This window comes from Rhinatrema bivittatum, chromosome 13 (assembly GCF_901001135.1).
Source record: "Rhinatrema bivittatum chromosome 13, aRhiBiv1.1, whole genome shotgun sequence".
Classification (NCBI taxonomy): domain Eukaryota; kingdom Metazoa; phylum Chordata; class Amphibia; order Gymnophiona; family Rhinatrematidae; genus Rhinatrema; species Rhinatrema bivittatum.
Window position 1 is genome coordinate 48477830 of NC_042627.1, and position 24336 is coordinate 48502165.

The following is a 24336-nucleotide window of genomic DNA, read 5'->3' on the forward strand; positions in this document are numbered from 1 at the left end:
AGTAAATAGATGTAATGAAATAGCTACATTTTTTAATGACAAAATTACGAACTTAAAAACTAAGATTCCAAAAATAACTAAACAAAACATCAAAATGCAAAAAAGAGACGTTAAACAATGGGAGACATTCAGTGAAATATCCGAAATAGAAGTTGAATCGATGCTAAAAAAACGAAACCCTGCCCCACATGCGTATGACACAATACCCACCACAGATATAAAAAAACTAGCCACCACAACCTCTCCGACTTTAACAAAAATCATTAATCTATCATTAAATGAAGGAAACATGCCAGATTCACTAAAAGGAGCAATAGTAAAACCAATTTTGAAAAAAAAAGAACAGCGATCCATTCACCCTGAGCAATTATAGACCAGTATCAAACTTACCACTAATTGCTAAATTAATAGAAAAAACCGTACAAAATCAGGACAACAATATTCTGAACCCATCACAACATGGATTTCGCAAAAACTATAGCACTGAAACACTACTACTTACGCTAACAGACAACATCATGAGAGGTTTCGACAATGGTAAACATTATATTTTAGTAATGCTGGACCTATCAGCAGCATTCGATACAGTAAATCATGATATCCTATTAAATAGATTAGAAGAAATAGGACTATGCAACACAACAATCAAATGGTTCAAATCATACCTAAATAACAGATATTTCCAAGTGCAAATCAAAAAACAATGTCAGAAAGAATAAACCTTCAAACAGGAGTTCCGCAGGGATCAGCCCTATCTGCCACACTATTCAACATATACATGCTGCCGTTATGCCACCTGCTAGCTGGTCTGGGCATCTCACACTACATATATGCTGACGATATTCAGTTAATACTTCCAATTAATGACTCAATTGAGGAAACATTAACCTTAGCCAACATGTATCTAGATATAATAAAACAGCTCTTAAACCAGATGGAATTAGTTATTAACATAGAGAAAACAGAATTCCTACATCTTGAACGAAAAAACATCACAATTATTCAAAACCCAATCACAATCAATAACAACCAAAAAATACAACTAGCAGAGAAAGTACGAAACCTTGGAGTGATTATCGATACGGAACTAAGTATGAAACATATATCTCTAAAAGTAAGAGAAGGTTACGCCAAACTTATGACTCTCAGAAGACTTAAACCACTACTAACACCAAATTACTTCCGGTCAGTACTACAAGCATTAATTTTTTCAAGCACTGATTACTGTAATGCCCTTCTACTAGGATTACCCCACACCACGATAAGACCACTACAGGTATTACAAAACACAGCCGCAAGAATTTTAACTGGTAAAAGTAAGAGACCATATCACCAAAACCCTAATTGAACTACACTGGCTACCCATTGAACAAAGAATTCAATACAAGACAATTTGCACCATACATAAATTAATACACGAAAAGGCAGAATGGCTGAACACAGCCCTTCACGTACACGTCCATAATAGAAACTTGAGATCAGCAAACAAAGCCCTACTAACTATTCCCTCAGTAAAAACAGCCAGACTAACTCAAGTGAGGGATAGGGCCCTATCCCTGGCTGGACCTATAATATGGAACACAATGCCTTTAGAAATCAGAACACAAAGAGACATCAAAGCATTCAGAAAAAGTTTTAAAACATGGCTATTTAAGCAAGCATACCACAAAGGAAATGAAGAGTAGAATCCAGGGAATTGTATGATGCAGTCCGAAGAACTCCCACACACACATCAGCTTACTCGAATGGTGTGTGTGTGTATATTTTTATTTTACTTTACCTCTATTAGATTGCTACAACAGGGGACCAGACTTAAGTGTTAATTTTGCTTTCTCATTACCTCTCAGTTATATTCTTTATAACAGTTTCCACAATTTTTCCTGGCACTGAAGTCAGGCTTACCGGTCTATAGCTTCCTGGATCACCCCCTGCATCTCTTTTTAATTATAGGAGTTACATTGGCCATCTTCCAATCTTCAGGTACATCAGATGATTTTAATGATAGCTTATAAGTTTTTACTAATAGGTCTGAAATTTCATTTTTTAGTTCTTTCGGAACCCTGGGGTTTATACCATCTGGTCCAGGTGATTTACTACTCTTCAGTTTGTCAGTCACCATGATTTGGTTCAGCTGATCAGTTCATCCATGAAAACCTTCTCCGGAACGGGTGTATCTTTAATATCCTCTTCAGAAAATACTGAAGCAAAGAAATTGTTTAATCTTTCCATGATGGCCTTACCTTTTCTAAGTGCCCCTTTAACCCCTTGATCATCCAACGGTGCAACAGACTCCCTTGCAGGCTTTCAGCTTTTTTTTTTTTTGTATAATCATTTTTTATGTATAATCATTTTTATTTATTTATTTGTTATTAACAGTATCTGATATAATTTTTCAAGTTTTTACTGTGAGACTTTGCCTCTATGGCCAACTTCTTTTCAAATTTTCTCTTAGCCTGTCTTATCAATGTCTTAACATTTATTTTGCTAATGATTATTCTGTATCCTATTTTCTTCTGGTGGATCCTTTTTCCAATTTTTGAATTAAGATCTTTTGACTAAAATAGTCTCTTTCACCTCCCTTTTTAACCATACTGGTAATCGTTTTGCCTTCAGGGGCTTTTGATGGCAATGCTTGTCCAGGGTGCTGTGTAGTCCCTGGAACAGAGCTGAGGAGTTCCACTTTCTGCTCTAGCACCTACCCTCATGTCCCAGGGTACCAAACAGCACATCCTCGTTTCGCCAAGATGTTATTTCTAAGGGATATACATTTACTTTACGCTTTCCATACAAATGTGTGATTAAAAAACAGGAAGACCTATATATCTTCTTTATACCTGAACAGCTAAAAAATTTCTTGGCTCAGGAGCAGATCCCAAAGTCGTCCCCTGTGTCCAATTAAGGTAAACAGATAGTTATATATACAGGTTTATGTATTATGGTTAATTATATTTCTAAGGAAACTCCCCTTTGGAATTTTGTTCACTAAAACATTGCTCTCCATGTTGTTTGATATGATTAGTGGTATAGATAAAATGACATTGAAATGTTTAAAAAAATAATTGTATAACTATTTCTATGTTCTATCTACGCTTTTTCTTGTATGCAAACATGATAAGTTTGTATCTATGGAAAATGATAAATAAAGAATTAAAAAAAAACAAAAAAAAAAAAAACCAGCACATCCTGGGAATAGGAGAAGGAGCAGTATATAGAATGACTCTTCATCTCCCTGACTTGCAGTGCAGTTTCTCTATGTTGCTGATTGTCTAGGAGGTAGAGAACTCAGACAGCCCAGGAGTCTTCTGAAGAAAATATCCGAGTAAGTGAGGCTGTTTACATCTGGGAAAGGGGAGCAGTAAAGATCACTGAAGGGAAATGAAGATTCCTTCAACCTTGTACAGATTTTCTAAAATGGCCTCTAGATGGCATCCTATAATCAATTTCACAGAAAACTCTTCCTTCTTTGTTCTTTATTTCAAAAGTACATAACAAGGTATGATACTCCTTTTATCATGTCAAAAAATGTAAAGTTGTTTTTGTTAAATAATTTATTTATTTATTTATTTATTTATTTAAGGTTTTTCTATACCGGCATTCATGATAAGATCATATCATGCCGGTTTACATATAACAGGGGGTGCAAAAACTGTTCTTTTAACAAGTGCAACGGAAGCAAAAGTTACAATAAAACAAGGTTGTAGAACTGGGAGAGGAAGGAAATAAGGATAGTAGCGTAAAAATTTACAGAGGTAACTTATTTACATTGTGCAGTGATGTCTCTTTATGGATATTAACATTGTGCAGTGAGGAATTTAAGCTAATTCTTTGAGGATGTCATGTTATCAAGCTTTGTAAAGTACTCATACCTGCTGAATCTATCAAATATTGACAATATCGTCACAATTAACATCAAGCATTATGCATTGCTGAATCTGATACCATGTTATATGAAGCAGTGCTGATTGTCTTGAGTTCTGCAGCAGCAGGAAAATGCGATTTCGTTTTGCTATATAGATTCAGACTGTCTTGAACTTTGCAACATCAGGGAAGATTGCCAATTCCCCTTTTCACTTGTAGACGCAGACTGTGAAAGCAGGAAAGGATGCAAATGCCTTCTCCCCTATAGATTCAGTCCATGTTAGACTTAACATTTGGCAGGAAGGATAGGATCTCTCCTCACAGGACAGAGGTATGCCTCATTTTTCAAGGGCTCCAATACTTAATCCCCAACTTTAGTTCCTAGCAAATACCATGGTTTTGAGTGTGGGAGAATCCTTATGCCCCAGTTGGCAGTTTATTATTTTAATTCTTTGGGGACAAACAGGCTGTGAAGTTCCCACAGGAGGGGTGGGTAACATTGTCCAACAGACCCTGGCTAGTGAAGATTTCTTCAAAGCTCCTAGAAGCTTTTATCATACTCTGCTGAGCATATTCATGCCACCCCACATTATGGGCATCACGCAGGGTGCCTTCAGTTTTAAGTTTTCCACAGGAGCAAAAGGTTATATGATTTTCTCTGAGAGAATTTTTAAACTTTCGTGTTTTTAGTATGGGGACTCTCAGTTCATCTTCTCATCCTACTTAGGTTTATGGTAAGTTTTTCAGTCTTGTTCAAGTTTTTCTTAAAAATTTTTATTGATTGCCAGATGGCTTAGCATCAGTGCATCATTGGTCAGTTTTTTTAAAATCAAGTTGCTTGATTTCTTTTCAGCCAGTGCCTCAAAAAGGGAAAAGGGCAGCAGTTTCAACAGGTGCTCTCAGTGCAGATGCATCACGCCTATCACGGATCCCCATGGCAGATATGTACTCTGCCTGTGGGATGACCATGACCTCTGTGTGTTATATTTGTAGGAAAATGATTCCCAGAGGATGTTTTTCCCTGGAGCTCATGGAAAAGTTTTTTGGGAAGTCCAGCGCATCAGCATCTGAGGCATTGGCTTTGAAGGTTCCAGAAGCTGCACTTGACAGTGGTGGTGCATTGACATTGAGGAATCATTGAGGCCTGGGAAGCAGACCATTGTCTAGCTAGCCATCGCCGCCCCCCCCCCCCCCCCCCCCCACTTCCCATCCAATAAAAGCAAAGGATTCTGCTCAGTTGGTACTATCATTGAGCAGTACCTCTGCCAGGCATAGGGTGTAAACTAAGAAGATTCTGTTCCTATCTGTGTGCTGTGCTGGGAGTGGGGAGATTCTGACTGTGGCCATAAATTCCATGAAGTATTCCATAGAGAGAGTAGTTCACCGGAATGGCAACAGCCTCCTAAAGGCACAGATGACAGCTATCTTCAGTTACCTAGGAAGATGTGTCCATTCCTCCTGCTTTCCATGGGGAGTGGTATTGGCATTGACCATTTTTGAGGAGGAAATGGAAAAATGATCTAAGCAACGTTGGATTGCAGACACTGGTTCATTGGCATCTTCTGCATCATTAGCCTTGGGCAGGATGTAAAGTTGAATATGTTCCCGATGTAGGAGGCCGGTGTGCATGAGCAAGGGCACAGCGACCCTAGAAACCCTTCCAGGTAAGTGTACTCTAGAGACCGAAGATATGGTAAGTGCAGGTGTCACGATTTCCATAGGGATGTTGAATTGATGAATCAACACTTTATCGATGAATTTCCGACAGAGGAACCACAAGAACTCAACAGGCTAGGCAGGAGAAGAAGAAAACCAAGGAACATGGCATGGAGGTGGGGGACCGGGAGATCTGTTGCTTGGGAGGCAGGCGTTGCTGATGGTGAGTCCTAACACAGTTGCTCATATTAAAGACCACTATACTATTCTCTCTCTACTGCCATGCCAAACTCGCCATCCTCATCTAGGAGGTACTGAAGTGGGACACCAAGGAGACCCTTCTGTCCTATGTCTTCTCATTCTCATCTGTAATAGATCTCACTTTCACTCCAGATAGTAGAGGGCCCTAAAGCCACAATATGTGAGCCGAAATCTAGGATGGGGTCCGAAATCTAGGATGGGGTTTTGATTACATCCAAGACAGCAAAGCCATGATCCCAGTATTTATGCCAGAGAATTTACCTTTGGAGGAAGCTGTACATAAACCATTAGCCCAGAAGACCTTCAAATGGGTTCTCAGCATAATCAGAAATGGATATAGAATACATTTATTGGAAACCCTAACAAATTGCCCTCTAAGAAACTCTGTCTGCTTCTGAACATTAGGAACTGCTACAAAAGGAACTGTTCTCCTTCTTAGAGACTATGTGGTCGAAAGTGTTCCACTAGGGGAAAGAGGGCAGGGTTTTTTCCAAGCACTTCTTAATCCAAAGAAAGAGGGGGGATTCTGTCCCATCCTAGACCTAAGGATTTTGAATGGATTCCTCATAAAGAAAAAGTTCAAGATGGTTTCCCTGGGTACCTTTATTCCCTTCCTGGAAAAAAAAAGGGATTGGCTCTATTCTTTGGATGAGAAAGATGCTTTCACCCACACAGAGAGATTTCCAAGTCACAGGAAATGTTTCAAGTTTATAAGAGGGAAACACCACCTCTAATATTGTATACCACCAATAGGCCTAATATCAGTGCCACATGTAGTCACAAATCATTTTGCTGTGGTTTTTTTGCACTTGTGCAAATTGGGGGTCATATGTATTTTTATACCTGCACATTTTGTTGGTGAAGAGCACATCTCAAGAAGGTGTTATGGAATTGGTGAGTAAAATATCTAGATGTTGGAGTTGCTATTGTTTTCATAAGTTATCCCAAATCACATTTTAATCCATCATCTCATTTGAAATTATAGGAACTATGATAGATATAACTCAGGGAAAAGCAAGAAAGGATCATCACAATGATTGATGTGTGCAGGAAAAAAAAAATCAGCAGGCATCTGTATAGGACAAGAAGAGGTTTTGGGTGTCATGGCATAACTGTACACATCATTTTCTTGACACATCTCCATATGAGACACAAGCCCAATGGACTCTACAGCCACAGGCCACTCAAGATCTTTGATACAGCAGCCAGATCACCCAGCAGCTGAAGGACTCTTGGTGACTGATTCAATCAAATTTGACCAGAGGAATCGCCTTCCAAAATTCTCCAATTCAAATTGTCCTAACCACGGATACATCCATCGTGGGATGGGGAGCTCATGTAGACAGTGGCTTTACACACTAAATGTCTTTAGTCTGTTTAGGATAAGCTCCATTATATAAATTTCCTAATGCTAAGGGTGATACTGTAGGCTGTAAAGGCTTTCAGAGAGATAAGTTAACTAACAAAATTGTCCTCATACTGTTTGGATTTTCCACATCATTACAGACAGGCAGGTAGCTACATTTTACATGAACAAGCAGGGAGGAACAGGCTCATAACTCCTGTGTCAGGAAGCTGTCCAGATGTGGGCCTGGGTTGTTATTCAGGGGAATGGTCCTAAGGCTACATTTATATATATTCTGCTTTTTGGTACTTAAAAGTGGATTGCATTCAGGTACTGTAGGTATTTCCCTGTTCCCCAGAGGGCTTGTAATCTAACCCCTAGATTCATCAAAATGCGATAATGCATGGATAACACCCGCACTAAGAAAAAGGGGCATGTTTATGGAAATTTTAGATTTACTACACCACACGATAACATATTGCTTCGCATCAGTAGTATCACGTGATGCAGTAAACTTTTCATGTCCCATGATAATTCCAAAGAGAGAGAGTGTGCCTATCTATAAGGCCCTCATAGTAGTCAAGTATTTATATCTCTATAGCAGGGCCAGGTAATAAGTTGAATTGAGGTGGTGGTTTAGGGGTCAGTTTTACATGCAGAGTGAGATGTACGAACAGCACACTGCACCTCAGTGAAGATTTGATGTCATTTGGAGTGAGGAAAGTCTCGCAAAGGTGAAATGTTGTACTATGTTAACTCACCCTAGCTTAATGGTAGTTACTTCCGGTATTAAAACTGTGCGATAGCATAACGCATGCTACCGTATGATGTGAGATTACCCCTCATTTCTATAAATTCTGCCCAAACTCCTCCCTAATCCCGCCCTCTTCCCGAAATTTGCATTTGCACCGTGCACTAGTGTTATTGCGCGTGTTAATTCCATAATGCATTTTTTTAATGTAAATTTTTTTATTGTCCAAGATAAACAAGCAAAGTGGTACATCAAAACTTTGAGGCCAATACAGTTATCAAATAAAGAACCCCTGTAATCCCCCCCTCCCTCGCTGTCCCGTCTTTTCTCTAAAACTTACAGCATGAAACCTATAAAGAAGAATGACCAAAATGTTGTCGGTAAGCATATTGTTCAGTCCAGCAAGCCACTAATGCATACAACAAGGTGGCATTCATTTATTACATTATCCCAGGACAAGCAGGATGCTAGTCCTCACATATGGGTGACATCATTGTTGGAGCCCTATTGCGGAAAACTTTCGGTCAAAGTTTCTAGAAACCTTTGACTGGCCCTGTGAGGCCAGTGAGCATGCCATGATATTCTCTGCCACAGGGGTCTCTCTTCAGTCTCGTATGTAACAATAAGCATTAGCAAAAAATAAAATAATAAAACGTATCGGACCCAACTCCGTGGGGTGGCAGGTGGGTTCTGTGAGGACTATATCCTGCTGTCCTGGGATAGCACCTATTACAAGGTAAGCAATTTTGCTTTATACCAGGACAAGCAGGATGCTAGTCCTCACATATGGGTGATTAGCAAGCTAGAGGCTGAGTCATTTTGTAGTGAAGCAACGGTGAAATAATATTGTTGAAAATGAGGCAGCCAAAGATCACAGCAGATTGGATGTAGAAGGAGTTGGGATTAAACTGGAAACAAGTTCTTTAAGACAGATTGTCCGTAAAATGAATCTTGTCGTCCTTGTTTGTCCAAACAGTAATGAGCTGCAAAGGTGTGAAGAGAACTCCATGTTGCTGCTTTACATATGTCAAGAATTGGCACTGAACAATAGTGTGCTACTGAGGTTGACATTGCTCTTACTGAATGCGTTCTCCCTAGCAGCACCTAGCCTTTGGAACAGTCTTCCTTTGATAATCCGCAAGATTGAGGATTACAAAAGTTTTAGGGAACTTGTTTCATGAGGCTTTTGCTAATTTTGCTTAATGTTTTAACTTAATTATAAAAAATTTTTAACATGTCAATGATATTTCATTGTCTATTTCTATGTCATTGTCAAGGTTTTACTTTGTGGTTTTTTTTTTTTATTATTGCTGTAAAACAGTTTATACTTATGTTTCATTACCTGTGTTTGTAATCTCTCTAAAACAGAGCATGGTAATAGGCAGACTTCAAATTACTGTAAATAAAATAAATAAATGGTGTGAGAGAGAGGCACTAGACCTTGAATACCTTTTACATTTTCAGAGTCTGGTCTAAAGACAAGACTCCCTTAGGGTTTATCTCAGTGCAGTTGGCATTAATAATGATTTAAAGTTTGGAAAATGTTATGTATCTTATTCTATGTCAAGCTGCATACAGCCTCAGGATGTATGTTGCCACTTTACTTGTACCTCCCCCTAGATAGATTTTCTTATTCAAAATGTGAGTAATATATCCAAATAATAAATATTGGGGTATATTTTTTATTGTGGTTTTGTGTTTGTTTTAAATAGCTAGTCAGAAGCAGGCAAAAGCCAGCTCTAATCTCTTTAGCCTTTCCATGCTCTTTATCATTTTGGTCACTCTTTTCTGTACTTTCTCCAGTGCAACTATATCTTTTTTTTGAGACACAGTGACCAGAATTGCACACAGTATTAAAGGTGCGGTCTAACCACTGAGCAATACAGAGGCATTATGACATTCTCTGTTTTGTCATTCTGTTTGCTTTTTTGACCGCCACAGCACACTTAGCTGACTATTTCAATGTAATATCAACTATGACACCCAGATCTTTTTCCTGGGTGGTAACTCCTAATATGGAACCTAACATTGTGTAACTACAACAAAGAAGCATTAAGCATTTGGAGTTTAGCAATGAAAAGCAGAATGCAGCTCTCAGCTGTCTTCCAAGGAAACATATACTAGCAGACAGGTTGAGCCATCAACTTCAGCCCCACAAATGGTCACTAAATGAAGACACTTTACCATCCCTCTTCGACCTATGGGGAACTCTGATTTATAGACCTATTTTTGCATCACCTTTGAATCACGAACTGAACTAATATTGTTCCAAGAGACTAACCAACCAGGCACTAGCAATAGAAGCATTTACCATACTGTGGAACAAAGACCTACTATTTGTGATCCCTCCGATTCCTTTAACAGCAAGAGCAATACTAACTGTGAAGGGACAAGGAAAGAATGATCCTAATAGCTCCATGTTGGCCATGCCAGAACAGGTTCATATGGTTACACAGACTTGTAGTAACTCCACCTATAAGATTACCATTGATACCAAACTACCTTACTCAGTAGAAAGGGAAAGTTCATCCCAACCTCTACTCTTGAGCACTAGCAGTATGGATGTTGAGAAGGAACTGATTCAAAATCTGCACCTATCACGGGAAATGAATGAAATGCTACTGGGAGTGAGGAAACCAGCCATGAAAAAATCATACACTATAGTATGTATAGTAACTGGTTCGAACACAAAAGTTAGACCCCCTTTCCTGTACAGATCCTAGCCCTGATTTCATTTGGGCTGGAAGTCCAAAAGATCAGGAAGAAACTGTTGAATAAAAAAAAAATAAAGCTGAAGTAGCATTTACTTAATACCAGACTACAGTTAAGTTGAACATGTTTGCAATAAAAAAAATGGCCCTGTAGCAAATTTGTAGTTTAGCAACTCTACACTATATTGCTGTTTTTGTGTTTTTTTGTTACAAGAAAAATGTTTTTTTTCTTAGGTTTGTCCACAAAAGCACAGATTGCTCTTTGAAGTATTTGATGAACACCGTTTGGTAAGTGTTTTTATTAATTATTAGAAATGTATGATGGGAAGATATTAAGTGAAATTCATATGAGATGACTTCATGGGTAAAGAATGTCATCCATAGTTTAGTTTGTAAAATTATCATAATCAAAATTAGTGGGATTAAGCCAGCTTGTAAAAACAGTAAACTTGAAAAATTTACAGTTTTTTAGAATTAAAAGTAAAGATACAGAAGCTAATTTCTTGCATGGAAAAATAAAATTGTGGTATCTTCATTTACAAAATACTCTGCTTATTTCTAATACTGTATTGATTGCATGATTGCCCTACAGCTTTCTTATGGTCCTTTGAACTTTCAGCTTAATCAGAACCTGTGACAGCTAGGGCTACAGTGCCAGGAGCCTTTATTCACAACTCATGTTCTTTCTCCCCTCCCCTTTTTACAACCCAGCCATCCCAATGATAGTGTTTTTTTGTCCCTCCAGAACCTGGCATACCCAATTTGAGCTGTAGGTGTCTTTGTTGCTTGTTTCCTTGGAGTTCTTCCTCTCTTCCTATTGGTTAATGATAGAAGACGGATCCAAGAATGAAAGCCATTTCTCTCATGGCAGTCCACAGCACTGTCATTGAGCCAGCTTCATATTTCTGAATTTAAAGTGCTTTGGAATATTCACTAAGAACATAGTCTGAAATCAGCAATTATGTTCAGGCATATAAATCTGCTTGCTGTAATTTGTATTTACAATTTAACACTGACTTGTAAAACCAACTTTGACATGTCTGTGTATGAAAACTGCTTTTTGATAGGGCCCTGAAAATCTTCAGGAACCGTACACCCTGCCCCAAAATGTTTAACATCCAATCCACAACCTGAGATGTGCTAGATTTAGAAATCTGGGCACCCTAAATAGCAGAGTCAACAGCTGTAGTCATTCAAAGGGCAAGGTTGGTTTCCAAGATACAGATGCCAACTGTGAAATATATCCTTTTGCTGGGGACATTTGGTATCTCAGGGTCAGAAGTGCTGTTGAATTGGGTAGGCTCCCTTGTAATTTTCTATTCATATATCTTTTTTTGCTGAGGATTTAATCATTATTAATGATTCATACGTATTTGAAAACTGTGTTGTAAAGAACCTTATTTAAAAATAGTTTTCTTTTTAGTACCATCACATAGTACTCTAATCTAGTATATGGTTTTAGTTAATGTGGAAATGGCCACATTTTAGATGCTGTCTATCATTCTTTTATGCTTTTTTATATGGTGAACATAACTGAGACTTATCAAACTATACATTGAGTATTGTGTTTGTTTTCTGGTCGCCCCATCTCAAAAAGATATAACAGAACTATAAAAGATACAGAAAAGGGCAACAAAAATGATAAAGAGGATGGAGTGGACCATTAAGAATTCAGGATAAATAGGTTAGGGCTGTTTGGCATAAAGAAGATACTGAACTGGGGATATGAGAAAAGTTTATATAATCATGAATGGGGTGGAACAGGTAATTAGTCACAGTTATTTACTCATTCACAGGCCGATACAGTAAGGAGCAGTAGGAAGAGCTGTGTTAGTGCCGGGCGCACCCGCGGTTGCCGCACGCACAGTCCGGCTCACCTACTGCTCGATACTGTATGTAAATAGCTTGCAAATGCAAGCTGCGTCCAAGAAGTGTCCGTGAAGCGTTAGGCCCGCGCAACCCATTTTACTGTATAGAGCGCTATACAGTATTCTGGGTGCGCTGGCCTAACGCTTCACGGACACGCTAGTATCTGTGATTTCAAATGACATTTGAAATGACAGGTACCAGGAAGTGGGCGGTTCTCCTATGCTCGGGATTGCCAGACTGGCAGTGTAAAGCAACGGAGCGACTTACTCTTCTTGCAGCCCCCCTCCGGAGACGGACATCGGCGGAGACGGACCGCGGCTCCCCTGCCTCCAGCTGCCGGCGAAAGCGGCCCCTGTGCGTGCAATTGGGCCGCTCAAGACGTGACGTCACATGCCGTGACGCCAAACGTCGTGACGTCACGCCTTGAGCGGCCCAATTGCACGCACAGGGGCCGCTTTCGACCGTGCAGGCATCCATCTTCGCCGGCAGCTGGAGGCAGGGGAGCCGCGGTCCGTCTCCGCCGATGTCCGTCTCCGGAGGGGGGCTGCAAGAAGAGTAAGTCGCTTCGATGCTTTACACTGCCAGTCCTCTCTCCCCTCCTCCCAAAGCAAGGCTGCTTTACGCGCCTTGCTTCGGGAGGAGGGGAGAGAGGACTGGCAATCCCGAGCGTAGGAGAACCGTCCACTTTGTTGCTACTTTTTTTTTTCGCTTTTTTTTTTTTTCCGCTTTTTTTATTTTTTCCGCTTTCGTTGCTTCGGGAGGAGGGGAGAGGACTGGGGCTGCCCCGGAGACCAGCAGCCATGGACGCGGCCAGGGCAGGTGAGCGGGGGCTGGGGGAAAGTTTGCCGCCTACCCTTACCCCTGCCTCTAACGCAGGGGTAAGGGTAGGCGGTAAGTTAGCAGGTTAAACGCGCGGCAAAACGGCAGGGTAAAATAGCGATAGTCGGGGCGCGCGTTACTGTATGGGAGGGAATAGCTAATTCGATCGTTTACATCTAATATACATGCCGCGGGCGGAAGGGGTTACCCGGTGATTTAAGGACGCGGTAAGAGTAGGTTAAAGGGGATAGTGTATCGCGGGTTGGACTAACGCAGCCGAAAAGTGAGTAGAAAGCGGGTTAGGAGCAGGGTAACCGCGGCCGCACTTTACTGTATTGACCTGTCAGAGTACAATGACTAAGGGGGGCATTTAACTAATGGGTAGCAGATTTAAAATAAATTGAAGTGTTTTGTTTTTTTTCACTTAATGCACAATTAAGCTATAGAATTTGTTGCCAGAGTATATATGATCAAGGCATCTAATAGTACTGTTTGTTTTTGTTTTTGTTTTTTATAAAGTTTGTTGAAAACAGTATTTCCTAGAGTGTAGCAGATGGACTCAGGACCAATGGGTATAGTGTATTCCTGATAGCAGTTGGAGATGGATCAGATTTAAAACTGACGTCAGCCCTAGTACATATACCACTGCAGGAAGTGCAGCTCTTCAGTATTTTCAGTCTCCATAGCAGTTAGGGACTCTATGCACGCTAGCACAGCGTTAGAGTAATTTTACCAAAGAAAATCAAATTAAGAAGAAAATCTTACCTATAGACGAGCCCCGCTCTCCTGCGGTGACACCAGTTGGGTCCCTCCCCCAGTTGAGATTTCCCGAGGTGATTTCCGCGATCCCTCGGAGGTAAGCCTCGGTCCGGCGGCCGACCCTCGGCGGGGACCTAGCCCCCGACATCGGGTGAGGCTGAGAGGCAGCGGGTGCAACTTTGAGCGCAGCGGTGTTGGTATTTTCCCTCTCCCCCCGCAGCTGGAGACCGCCTGGAACGAAACCGGGAAGCGCTGAGACAAGGGTAAGATAGAAATCCATTTAAAAGTCTCCGGTCTCCGAAGCTCGAGGAGAAGCACAGGTCGCCAGGCGGGACCAGTGCCAACGGGTTGATCGGCCCTAGCCAGGGCTAGATCCCGGTCAGATCCGAGGGCCCTCCCACGTGGAGACCCTCCGAGGTGGTCGCCATATTGTCTGCGTGGTCGCCGTCACCATTTTGGCTCTGTTGGCCGCCCTGTCCATTGTTTCTATCCGTGCGCCCAGAGGCGAGTCATGCGCACAAATACCTTGTGCGCACAACATCGCACGCATAAGTAGCGGGTGCATAAGCGACATGCTTAGCCACTCACTTACTGTGCTGGGCGCATAATTTCGACCTGTGCGCACATCTCCCTGCACGCGCGCAACTTCGCACACTGGAACACACAACTGTATTGTACGCGCACAAGCCATGGCACCACCGGAAAATAAACTCAAAGTTCAGGGCCTTTGCCCAGCATGCCACATTAGAGCTGCACAACATGAGGAGGCCACGGCCCTGTGTATACAGTGCGAAGAGGCCCTAGGGAACCCATCTCATGGCCCTCCCCAGCCGGCACCGAACCCCAGCCTTTCGAGCAGTACGCCAGACCTAGCATTATACAGCAGGACCCCCCCTCAAACGGGGCTCCCCAGGGACACGGCGTCCCCTAGTCTAGACCCAGCATCTATCTCCTGGGTGGAATTCTTCAAAGGTCTGCATACCTTCGTCCACCTGCAACCAGGGCCTCCTATAATGCAGTCTCAGGCTCCACCAGAGGACCTCAACATGTCGGGACCCTCTATGCCCAGGGAAGTGATCCCACTGCCCAGAAGCCCCACCTTCGGTGACATGGACATCTCAGATGAGGAGTCAGGACCCCTGGAGGAAGGGGAACTCCCTCCGGGGACAGAACCCCCATCGAACCATGAGACGCTTCTTCACCAAGGACGAGCTTCCAGACCTGGTCACACATAGCTTAAAAGAGCTTGCTATCCTGGGCAAAAGTGCCTTGGGGGAACCTAAGACGAACCCACTTTTGGAGGGATTCCGTCAGACCTCCCGCCATTTCCTACTATTACAAGCCGTCCAGCAACTAATTGACCTGGAATGGGATGCCCCAGAAACCACGTTCAAAGGGGGCCGGGCTCTGGCAGCCATGTACCCTCTGGACCCAGCTGCCAAAGATCTCCTGGCATGTCCGAAAGTGGATGCCATGGTCTGCGCGGTCTCGAAGCGCACTACTATCCCAATGGAGGGAGGAGCAGCACTCAAGGATGCTGAAGACAAACGTCTGGAATCTATCCTCAAATAGTCCTTTGATGTCTCTGCTATGTCTTTACAGATCGCCACCTGCTTAGCACAGACCAGGAACAACACTCCTGGGGAAGCCCTGGAACCAGCTGTATCATTCCTCGCGGACGCTGCTTTGGATCTGGTACGTACAGCAGCTAGAAGAGTCTCATCCGCTGTGGCAGCCAGAAGACAAATCTAGCTCCGAAACTGATCAGTCGATGCATCCTCCAAAACGAGACTCACAAGGATGCCTTTCAAGGGCACACTCCTATTCGGAAGCGAACTAGAGAAGCTAGCCAACAAATAGGGTGAGTCCCCACTGCCACGGCTACCAGAGGACAGGAATAAGAGAAACCAGCGATCCTTCCCCCGGACCTCCAGGGGCAGAGGATCACAGCGCTTCAACCCATATAGAAGCTCATATCAAGCGGCCCGCCCCGCAAGCCGGAGCCAGTCCTTTTGGAACAAGCACAATAAAAGGGGAGCCAGCTCGGGCCCGGGCCCCCAGCTGCATCCCACAATGAAAATCAGCCAACCCATCCAAAGGAAGAAGCCATACGGGGCAGACTGGCCCTATTCTACCAAAGATGGGTCGAGATAACCTCGGACAAGTGGGTCCTATCCATCATTCGAGAGGGATATTACCTGGATTTCCACCACCTCCCTCCGGACAAGTTTGTGGAATCTCCCTGCAACGACCCTTCCAAGAGAATGGTAATGGAAGCTACACTGACCAGATTACTAGCCCTAGAGGCTATAACACCGGTGCCTCCACAACAAATAAATACTGGCCATTATTCCATCTATTTTATCATTCCCAAGAAGGAAGGAAGGAACGTTCAGACCTATCCTGGACCTCAAGGCGGTCAACCGTCACCTGAAGATTCCTCGTTTCCGCATGGAAACTCTACGCTTGGTAATAAGGGTGATACAACCGGGAGAGTTTCTTACCTCCCTGGATCTGTCGGAAGCCTACCTACACATTCCGATCCATCAAGAGCACCAGCGTTTTCTATGCTTCTCGATCCTGGACCGTCACTACCAGTTCCGGGCACTACCTTTCGGGTTAGCTACTGAGGAAGGAAGGAATCAGAGTGCACCCTTATCTAGACGATTGGCTGATCAGAGCGAAATCCCCAGAGGAAAGCCACCAGGCAACCAACAGAGTCAAAACTCTACTGGAGAGCCTCGGGTAGGTGGTCAACACAAACAAGAGCTGCTTGCAGCCTTCCCAATCTCTAGAATACTTGGGAGTCCGGTTTGACACCAAACAAGACAAGGTCATCCTGACACCGACAAGGAGATCAAAACTGATCATCTAGTTACGAACCCTGTTGAGCGACCTTCACCCCACAGCATGGGATTACCTACAAGTTCTCGGCCTCATGGCATCATGGCATCCACACTGGAAGTGGTCCTATGGGCACGAGCTCACATGAGACCCCTACAACGCTCACTATTATCACGATGGAATTCACTGTCCCAGAACTACACCATACTGGTTCAGCTCCCGGCAGAGTGGTGGCTATGATGGTGGCTACAAGAAGCCCATCTGAGCCAGGGAACGAGAGTATCCTCCCCAACCTGGATCCTACTCACCACAGATGCCAGCCTACGAGGATGGGGAGCACACTGCCAGGAGCTAACCGCTCAAGGGCAATGAAACGAAGAAGAGTCGGGATGGAACATCAATCGCCTAGAAGCCCGGGCAGTCAGATTAGCCTGCCTAAGGTTCGGTCACAGACTCCGAGACAAATCAGTCGGTCATGTCAGACAATGCCACAACAGTGGCCTACATCAACTGTAAATTTTGTTCATAACGTTTTTTCTGATTATCTCTCGCCCTTATTTCCCCCCCTCTTTTGTTCTCATGTTAACTCGTTTTATCTGTTTGATGTAAATCGCATCCTCATTTGTTTTCATGTTACTTCGTTATATCTGTTCGATGTAAAACGCCTTCCCAGGCGCCAATTTCAGTTACACTGTAAACCGATGTGATATCCCTGATGAACGTCGGTATATAAAATCTTAAATAAATAAATAAATAAAAACCGTCAGGGAGGAACCAGAAGTCAATAGGTGTCTCTGGAAATAGACCTCCTAATGTCATGGGCGGAAATGAATCTTCAAGAGATCTCTGCCGCCCACATTGCCGGGAAAGACAATGTCGTGGCGGACTACCTCAGCAGAGAAAGTCTAGATCCAGGAGAATGGAAACTGTCAACCACAGCATTCCAATTGATAGTAAACCATTGGGGAACAACAACCATGGCCCTCCTGGCAAACCTTTCCAACGCCCAAGTACACAGTTTCTTCAGCCGCAGGCGGGAACACATGTCCCAGGGAACACATGTCCCAGGGAATCTTCCAACAAGCTTTCCCAGACGCTTAATCTTACTTTGACTGACAGACTTCCATCCCTTAACTATGGACACTGTATAAAGTACTACTTTTAAGAATCTGCAACTGGACAATTATCTGTGAGCTCAAAAATTCACTTTATTTCATATATATATTAGGCATTGCTTATATTTATATTTATTGCTACGTTAAATAGTTATACTTCTTATATAAAATATTATATTTCTTTATTTATTACCAGTTAAAATATTATCACTTTATTTAGCACTATGTTAAATTGTCAACCAGTTATACTGTTCCATATGTTATACGGTTCCATGTAAAGCTCCGCTATCTGTTGAGCAGTTCTTCGTTTTATGTAAACCGGAGTGATTTGTAGTCCCTACTAGAACTTCGGTATATAAAAATTAAAAATAAATAAATAAATAAATAAATAAATCTATACCCTGGTGCAGACCTGGCCACAGGAGACTCTGTTATACGCCTTCCTGCCATGGCCCCTATTGGGCGCGATCATCCACAAGATAGAACACCACAGAGGACCAGTCCTTCTGGTGGCCCCAGACTGGCCAAGAAGACCGTGGTACGCAGACATGCGAAGACTGCTGGCAGGGAACCCCCTGCCGCTACCTCCACACAGAGACCTGTTCCAACAGGGACCGATTCTCCACGAGGATCCAGCTCGATTCTCTCTTATGGTCTGGCCATTGAGAGGACTCGCCTAAGGAGGAGAGGATACTCGGGGGCAGTAATTGACACCCTACTCCGAGCACGCAAGTTCTCCACATCCCTAACATACATAAGGATTTGGAGAGTATTCGAAGCCTGGTGCGAGGACCATGACGACATATCACACTCAGTCAAAATTCCTGCGATTTTTGGAATTCCTACAGAACGGCCTACAGAAGGGATTGTTCCTCAACTCCATCAAGGTACAGGTGGCCGCACTGTCATGCTACAGAGCCGAGAGCGGCAGCATAGCCTCTCATCCGGATGTCTCCCCTTCCTGAAAGGCGTCAAGCACATTCGACCACCTCAGTGGCCGGTGCCTCTTTGGAACCTCAACCTGGTCCTAGACTTCCTAGCAGGAACCTCCTTCAGACCTCTCCGCGGCCTGTCTCTCCGACTATTAACATTGAAGACAGCCTTCCTGCTGGCAGTCTGTTCAGCTCGTCGTATATCAGAGCTACAAGCACTGTCCTGCCAGGAGCCGTTCCTCAGACTCACCCTGGGAACCATCCAGTTATGCACAGTTCCGTCGTTCCTCCCCAAAGTGATGTTTCACTTCCATCTCAACCAAACCATCTCGCTACCATCACCAGATGAGCATAAGAATTCGGAAGAGGCTCGAAGTCTACGCCATCTCAACGTCGGCAGGCTCCTAGTCTGATACCTGGAAAGGTCGGAATCCGTACGAAAAACAGACCATCTATTCGTCCTTCACAGCGGGAAGAAGCAAGGGGAAGCGGCCTCGTGAGCAACCATAGCCCGCTGGATCAAAGAAGTCATTAAGGCGGCCTACGTAGAAGCAGGCAAACCACCACCTTTATAGGTCAAGGCCCATTCTACTAGAGCCCAGGCAGTGTCCTGGGCGGAAACCAAGATACTGTCACCTGCCGAGATCTGCAGGGCGGCGACATGGTCCTCCATTCGCACCTTCTCCAGGTTTTACCACCTGGATGTTCAGGCTCGGGAGGACACGGCATTTGCAAGGGCAGTACTAATTGGGTCACGGGCAGCCTCCCACCCGGTTCAGGAGTAGCTTTTATACATCCCATTGGTCCTGAGTCCATCTGCTACATGCTAGGAAATGGAGAAATTACTTACCTGATAATTTTGTTTTCCTTAGTGTAGACAGATGGACTCAGCATCCCATCCACGGCTGCCGGTACTTAGGGAAGTCTCGGGGGAACATCCCCGGGAGCGAGTGATTCACAGGTAAGCCATGCTTTCCTTCTTCTAGGGCACCCATCCTACCGGGTGTTGACGTTTCTCGGTTGAGGGCACTGGTGGTCTCCAGCTATAGCCAATTCAACCAGTTCAAATTAATCAAGTTATTCAAATTATTCAGTCATACATATATCCACAATGCTTTTCGAGGAGAATACTGAAGAGCTGCATTTTCTGCAGGGGTATATGTACTAGGGCTGATGTCAGATTGAAATCTGATCCGTCTCCAACTGCTATCAGGAGTACACTATACCCATTGGCCCTGAGTCCATCTGTCTAAACTAAGGAAAACGAAATTATCAGATAAGTAATTTCTCCAGTGCATGATCAATTAGCTAGACAGATTTGGGGGAAAGAGTTGTGTTTGTGGGGGGGGGGGGGTTTCCTCTTACAGTTGATTTGCATATAAATCTATTTGCTGGAATTTTAACAAGAAATGGATGTACTCTTTTTGTATCTGCCATGTATTTGTGACCTGGATTGGCTGCTGTTGAAGATAGGATGCTGAGCCTGATGAAATGTTTTTGTATGACCTATATGCGGTCCCATCATGTGTACCAGAACCTATTATTCAGACATTTTCTACTGACACACTGCCACTACTAAGTTTGATTCTCCATTCCCAACCTTTGTAAAACGTTTGTGCTACCTGTAAACTTTTTCAGAATTAACAAGCGAACGAACACATTCTGTGCTGGCACTGAATAACTATGAGGACATCCCCAGATTAGCCATCATAGCAACTCCACTTATAGCAAAGTTTACACTTTTTTTTGGCATTTGGCCAAAAATGTTTGCTGACACCTGATCTAAATAATTTTTCCAGTTCTATATTTGTCTAAGCCATGTGTTTTGCATTAGTAATCATGTATATATTATGGGGTAGATTTTAAAACGCCTATGCGCATAAATGGGGTTACACGCGATGGGCCTATTTTAAAAAGGCCTAGCAACACACGTAAAGCCCCGGGGTGCGCGTATGTCCCGGGGCTTCGAAAAAGTGGCGGGGTGGTCCAGGGGCGGAGCAGAGCTAGAGGTCCCCAGCACAGCCTCCATTTGCCGCTGTGCCGGGAGATCGCGTGCTGGCGTGTGCACCCTGCGCCTGCCCCAAGGCAGGCACAAACCGTAAGTTAAAGGAATGGGGGGGGGGGGGGGGGGGCGGGAAGGTTAGGGGAAGGGGTAGGAAGGATAGAGTAGGGGAAGGGAAGTTCCCTCACAGGCAGCTCCTAAATTGGGGTTAGAATAGGGCTAGGGGGCGGGAAGGTTAGGGGAAGGGGTAGGAAGGATAGAGTAGGGGAAGGGAAGTTCCCTCACAGGCAGCTCCTAAATTGGAGCAGCATGGGAGGGGAACGGGTGAAGGCCGTAGGCGTCAGCACGTGCAAGATGCACTCGTGTGCATCCCCTTGTGTGCGCCGGCCCCCGATTTTATAATCTGCGCGCACATGTTATAAAATTGGGCATCCATGTGTGCGCGCCGAGTACTGAAAGTTGAAATTCTTCTCTGAGAATGTAGACCACTAAAATATTTATTTTATTTAACGGTTTTATATTTAACAGTTTTATATACCGAAATTCTTGTAAAAGGTTACAAATCAGTTCGGTTTACATTGAACAGTAACAGTGCTTCAGAAAATGAAAGCAATTACATTGAACAGTAACAGAGCTTCAGAAGAGAACAATTACAAAGAACTAGGGATTCCAGTAAAATAATCAAGCAGATAACATTGATAGAAACCGTGTATCGGAGAGAGTAAATATACTACACACGTGAAAGCATAGGGTAAGATCTTCAAAACTATGAAACAGCAAACTAGGGATTGACGATAACAATGGGTAGCAAAAAAAAACCCCAATATCATGGAAACTGAGGGGCATATCGGGGTGTCCCGATATGCCCCTCAGATATATATCTCAAAATATAGCAGTATATACCCTCAAGATAAGCTCCCCTTCCTATCATAAAGGAGAATGGTTACTGAGAAAAATAGAAATTAACTATAATTTTAAAATATATAAATTTTGAGAATCTCTATACAGTGTGTGTTTGGAAAATATTTGATCTAGAGTTATGTGTATTGGCTGAACTGTAGAATTATCATGGTAAATCATTGTCTATGGCAGTGATGGCGAACTCCAGTGCCATAAACAGGCCAGGTTTTCAAGATATCCACAATGAATATGCATATGAGAGATTTGCATGCACTGCCTCCATTATATGCAAATCTCTCTCATGCATATTCATTGTGGATATCCTGAAAACCTGACCTGTTTGTGGCACTCATGGACTGGGGTTTGCCACCACTGGTCTAAAGACTGAAATCTTCAGGGATTATAATGCCCAAAATCATAGACTGTTGTCCCTAGACATTAGCACAAGACTAACTTTATCAAGTAAAAATAGTTAAATTAGTCTCACTTTTAAATAATTTTGAACATATTGGACAAAAGTATTTTAAGCTTTGCATTGTGGGCCTGTCAGCATTGGCTATAACCACCGGGAATGAAAGCGGTTTGCTTGGTAATCAGAGATTAAGTTTAACTGGCAATTTATCCAAAGGGGAAAGTCAACATGGACAAAAAAAAATTTAGTTTTGAATTTTCATTTGAGGGAATGAGCAAAATCTGAGTTATGGAATTGGGGTACAGATCTTGAGATGTTTCAGATCAGACAGACGTTTTTAAGGTGAACAGACTTGTTCTTCATCTGCTTGCTGGTCCCTTACTGGGCAGAAAGAAATGTTGTGCCATGGCACTCCCTATGCATTAGCCAATTTCGCATCAATAAAGTAAGCAACACTTTATTCTTTCCTGTCTTTGTTTTATCTCTTTAAATTGTTTTTAAATTAAGGCTGTCTTTTTCTTAAAAGGATAGTTTAGTTTTTGGGGAAGCTTTGTAAATATTTTTGGTTTGATAGTTTAAGAAAAGAGAATAGAAACTCATTACTTTATAGTTTTCAAAATGAATATTTAGGAAATAAAATGAAAAAAAGGTTTGATGGATTAGTGGGTTGTAACAGAATTCTCTAGATATTATTCAAACTTAAGTGGTGTCTGCTGTCTGTTTACTACAGAATTGTCCGTGTGCCAGTGCTGAAAGGGTGGAAAATATTTCTGGACATATGACTTGTTTTAATCTAGTTACAGCTGAGCCCCACTTTTCAGGATTTAATATGACTAATTAGTGAAACATCCCTTTCTAACCGACTCTTCAAGTTTTCAGATGTACTGCAGCTTTATTTAAATATCTTTCTTAAACCTTATTAGAGATGAAGAAATAAAAGTGAAGCATAGTAATTAAAGGCACAAACCACAAAAGTGTCAAACAAATTCTCTTCTGTCATGAAGCTATTATAGCATATTCATAGTAGATGAAAACTTATATAATTTTCCACTGACAGACCATAACCATAATCAAAGAAAGGAGCTCTTCTTTTCTGCCATCCCACAGCCAAGTCAGGAAATATCAAATTTCACATACTCTCTCCTTTTTATAAATAAACTGTTCTCAGAAAAACAGTCTTTGCAAATGTACTTGGTTTAAGAATTTTATTTCAAGGCTGTTGAAGGAAAGTTATATCACATGGGTAAAAAAAAAAGTGTTTTGCTCCTACTGAATGTCCTATAGAATATACTTTTTCTTTGTTTAAAATTAAAACAAAAAATTTTCTGAAATGGAGTGTTTAGCAAATTTATGTAGTAGTTAAGTTTATATGGCAACAACAATCCTGCTGCTGCTCCTTTGACCTTGGGCAATTCACTTGGCCCTCCATTGCCTCAGGTACAAATTTAGGGCCTTTTTACTAAGCATTTTTCCGATAGTAAATCAGGCCATTAGATTGTAAAATCTTTGGGGGACAGGGAAATATCTACACTACTTGAATGTAATCCACTTTTAAGTGCTTGAAAGGTGGAATATAAATCAATCAGTAAAGCCATGGAATTGGCCGACTACTTCGAGAATAAAATTGCCAACCTCATCGCGCCCCTCACGGCGCCCAGCCCTCAATCCCCTCCCACTCTCAACCCTGGGCCTCACTGAAACGCCTCACTTGATTCTTTTGAATTTACGTCCTCTCTAGAAGTTGAAAACATTCTCAAGAAACTTAAACCCTCTTCACACCTGTCAGACCACAAACCGTCCAACCTGCTATTCACCATTCCGAATATCATTGCTAAGCCTATCGCAGACGTCATAAACTGCTCCCTGGCTCAAGGGCTTGTTCCAGACCAACTAAAGCTCGCAATCCTTAAACCTCTACTGAAAAACCCAACTTATCTCTTTCAGACCCAGCCAACTTCCGCCCCATAGCGAATTTGCCGATGATCGCCAAACTCATGGAAAAAATTGTAAATAAACAACTCTCGGAATACCTGGAAGAAAACTATATTCTTGCCCCAACACAGTTTGGTTTCTGGAAAGCGCTAAACACGGAATCACTACTT

At 42.7% G+C, this 24336-nt stretch overlaps 1 protein-coding gene across 1 annotated transcript in view; it reads left to right on the forward strand.

Annotated features, from left to right (window-relative positions):
* The window catches only part of NEDD4 (NEDD4 E3 ubiquitin protein ligase), a 582598-nt gene that overhangs the window by 130849 nt on the left and 427413 nt on the right, over window positions 1-24336 (forward strand). Inside the window, exon 5 of the mRNA XM_029574322.1 lies at window positions 10817-10870. Coding sequence (XP_029430182.1) covers window positions 10817-10870 — 54 coding nt within the window. The remainder of the gene's footprint in view (window positions 1-10816; window positions 10871-24336) is intronic.